Source organism: Emiliania huxleyi (assembly GCF_000372725.1).
Source record: "Emiliania huxleyi CCMP1516 chromosome Unknown EMIHUscaffold_19, whole genome shotgun sequence".
NCBI classification, from domain to species: domain Eukaryota; phylum Haptophyta; order Isochrysidales; family Noelaerhabdaceae; genus Emiliania; species Emiliania huxleyi.
Window position 1 is genome coordinate 1076985 of NW_005200690.1, and position 2276 is coordinate 1079260.

At 70.3% G+C, this 2276-nt stretch overlaps 2 protein-coding genes across 2 annotated transcripts; both read right to left on the reverse strand.

The window, feature by feature from the left end:
* Positions 1 to 178: 178 nt before the first annotated feature.
* EMIHUDRAFT_63808 (hypothetical protein) lies at positions 179 to 724 on the reverse strand (the record flags this gene model as incomplete). Its single annotated transcript, XM_005782550.1, has 2 exons — positions 179 to 334; positions 527 to 724. 2 exons carry the CDS (start codon positions 722 to 724, stop codon positions 179 to 181), a joined length of 354 nt encoding a protein of 117 aa, XP_005782607.1.
* A 699-nt stretch (positions 725 to 1423) lies between these two features.
* Positions 1424 to 2179, reverse strand: EMIHUDRAFT_203675 (hypothetical protein; the record flags this gene model as incomplete). The annotated part of the gene is made up of 1 exon (XM_005782551.1): positions 1424 to 2179. One exon carries the CDS (start codon positions 2177 to 2179, stop codon positions 1424 to 1426), a length of 756 nt encoding a protein of 251 aa, XP_005782608.1.
* Positions 2180 to 2276: the final 97 nt, after the last annotated feature.

The following is a 2276-nucleotide window of genomic DNA, read 5'->3' on the forward strand; positions in this document are numbered from 1 at the left end:
CCGCCTCGACCGGTACTACGAAAGCCACTACGACCCCACCCGCACAGCACTGCAGGTGAGCAACTACGTGGGTTGCACGGACGCACGGGGACGCATGTCTACATAGTACGCACTCTATTGATAGGGAGGCATGGAGTTTTCCTGCAAGGCTGCGAGGGTGCTTGTGGAGAGGTCCTCGTCAGGTGTTTGTCGAGTACGTGTGGCCGCACTTCTCGCACTCGTAAAAAACCGTCTGCCCCTCGTCGGCGCTGCGCAGCTGCATCGTGTAGTACTGCAGCTCCGGGTGGGCGCACTGAGGGCACGCCTCCTTGACGACCGCGCGAGCTCGCTTCGCCTGCGCATGCGGGAGGGGGCTCGAGCAGGGAGGCGGAGCAGCGGGCGGGAGGCCTCCGGGTCAGCCACACCTTGCGGCGCAGGCTGTGGGGTCTGGCCGTGACGAGCGGCGGTGGGCCGGCCGCCCGGCTGGTGGTGCGATGGCCGTGCGAGGGTGCGTGGCCGCGTCCGTGTCGCGTGCGTGGGACGCTACTGGCGGTGGAACGGAGGTGTCTGCCTGCACGCCGCCACGAGCGAGGTTGGCGCCGAGGACGTGGTCCTTGCCGGCTGTGGTCACGACAAGCGCCTCGAACTCCGCCGCGTCCACCCCTGCCCCGCATAGATGGCACTCGACGCTGGTGCCCGTCTGCGTTGGCTCACGCAGCAGGGCGCCGCAGCAGTCGCAAAACATGGCTCGGCGCGCACACCGCTTGGGCGGCGCAACGAGGCGAGCAAGCGGCGGCGCGGCGGACAGGGCGGCGGACGGGGCAGCGGACGGCGCGCCCGCTGGCTGGTCACGTGCAGCGGTGAGCAGCCGCGAAATCTCGTGCTTCCGCTCCTTGAGTGCGCCCGACTTGAGGCCGAGGCGCGACTCGAGGCGCGTGCGCAGGCTCTTGGTGGAGAGCGAGTCGAGAGGTGTCGAGGCGAGCACCGCCTGGACGTGAGCCTCCAGCGCGATCATCGCTCGTGGCGAACCGTATGCGGCGAACGTATGCGGCTACGTATGCCCTGGGAGTCCCGGTAGAGCGGCAAGAAGAAGAAAAAGAAGCCGCGAAATTGCGTACTTACGTGTCTATGGAGCCACACTCCAGGCTCACCTGGTACAGCAGCAGCCCGTCCCAGTACGCGGCGAGCCACCACTGCGCGCGCGTCGCCAGGCTCTGCTCGGCGCGCACGCGGCCCGCGACCGCCTCGGGCACCGGCCCGCGCCGCAGGCGAAGGCCCGCGGCGGCGGCCTGCCGCTCGAAGCGGCCGAGCGAGGCGTCGAGCGAGGTGCTCTCGTGCGCCACGCCGGCGATGTGCGAGAGGGCGGACACGGCGCCGCCGGAGAAGCGGTTGACCAGGAGGAGGGTCACCTGTCTGCAGCGCTGCAGGTGTGAAGAGACGTCGTTCACGCGCGAGGGAGCCGCAACGAGGGGCGCGCGGAGGCGGCGTCGTCCGCCTGCAGCTGCGGCTGCGCCTCGAGCAGCGCTCGCAGCGTCGCCACGAACTCGCCGCCGCACTCCTCGCCCACGCCCGCCGCGCCCCCTGAGTAGACGACGTCGGCGCCGAGCACGTGCGTCAGGCGAGAGGGCGCGACCAGCGGCAGCGAGCGAGCAGCGTCTGCAGCGGACGCGTCCCACCGCGCCACGCCGATGGAGCCGTCCGGCGGCTGCTCGCCCTCGCCCGCCACGCGGAGGCCGTGGGAGAGGGCATTGGCGGCGAGGTTGGCGAGGCTGTCGGAGCAGATGTCGGTCGCAACTATCGCAGTCGGCGCGGAGGAGGCGGAGGAGGCCTCCGCTGCGCCGTGCTCCTCGGCGCGCTCCGCCTGCAGCGCCAGCGCGAGGCCGATCGCCGCGGTGCCGATCCCGGACCCGATCTCCAGCACGGTGGCGCCTCGGGCCGGAATAGGGGACAGCGCTGTCGTGCCGTCGCCCTCCAGCGCGAGCTGGAGCAGCACACGGCCGGCGGGCCAATCCATCGCGCCGATCGGCGGCGGTCGCGTGCGAGCGCTGAGCGAGAGCGCCACCGGCGACTTCAGGTTCGGTGCGCTCACTCGGTGGCACGCGACTCGCCACTGCCGGAGGTCGAGCACCTCGTCGAGCGTGTAGAGAGCAAAGGCTGTGCCAACGCCGAGGTAGCTGGCGATGGCGGTGCGGTGGGACATATACGTGCACACGTGTATCTAAAGATATATGGGCCTCGCGTCGTCCGCCGCTTATCCCGTGACCTGCGGAATTCGCGATACCGAGGAGTCTCGAGCT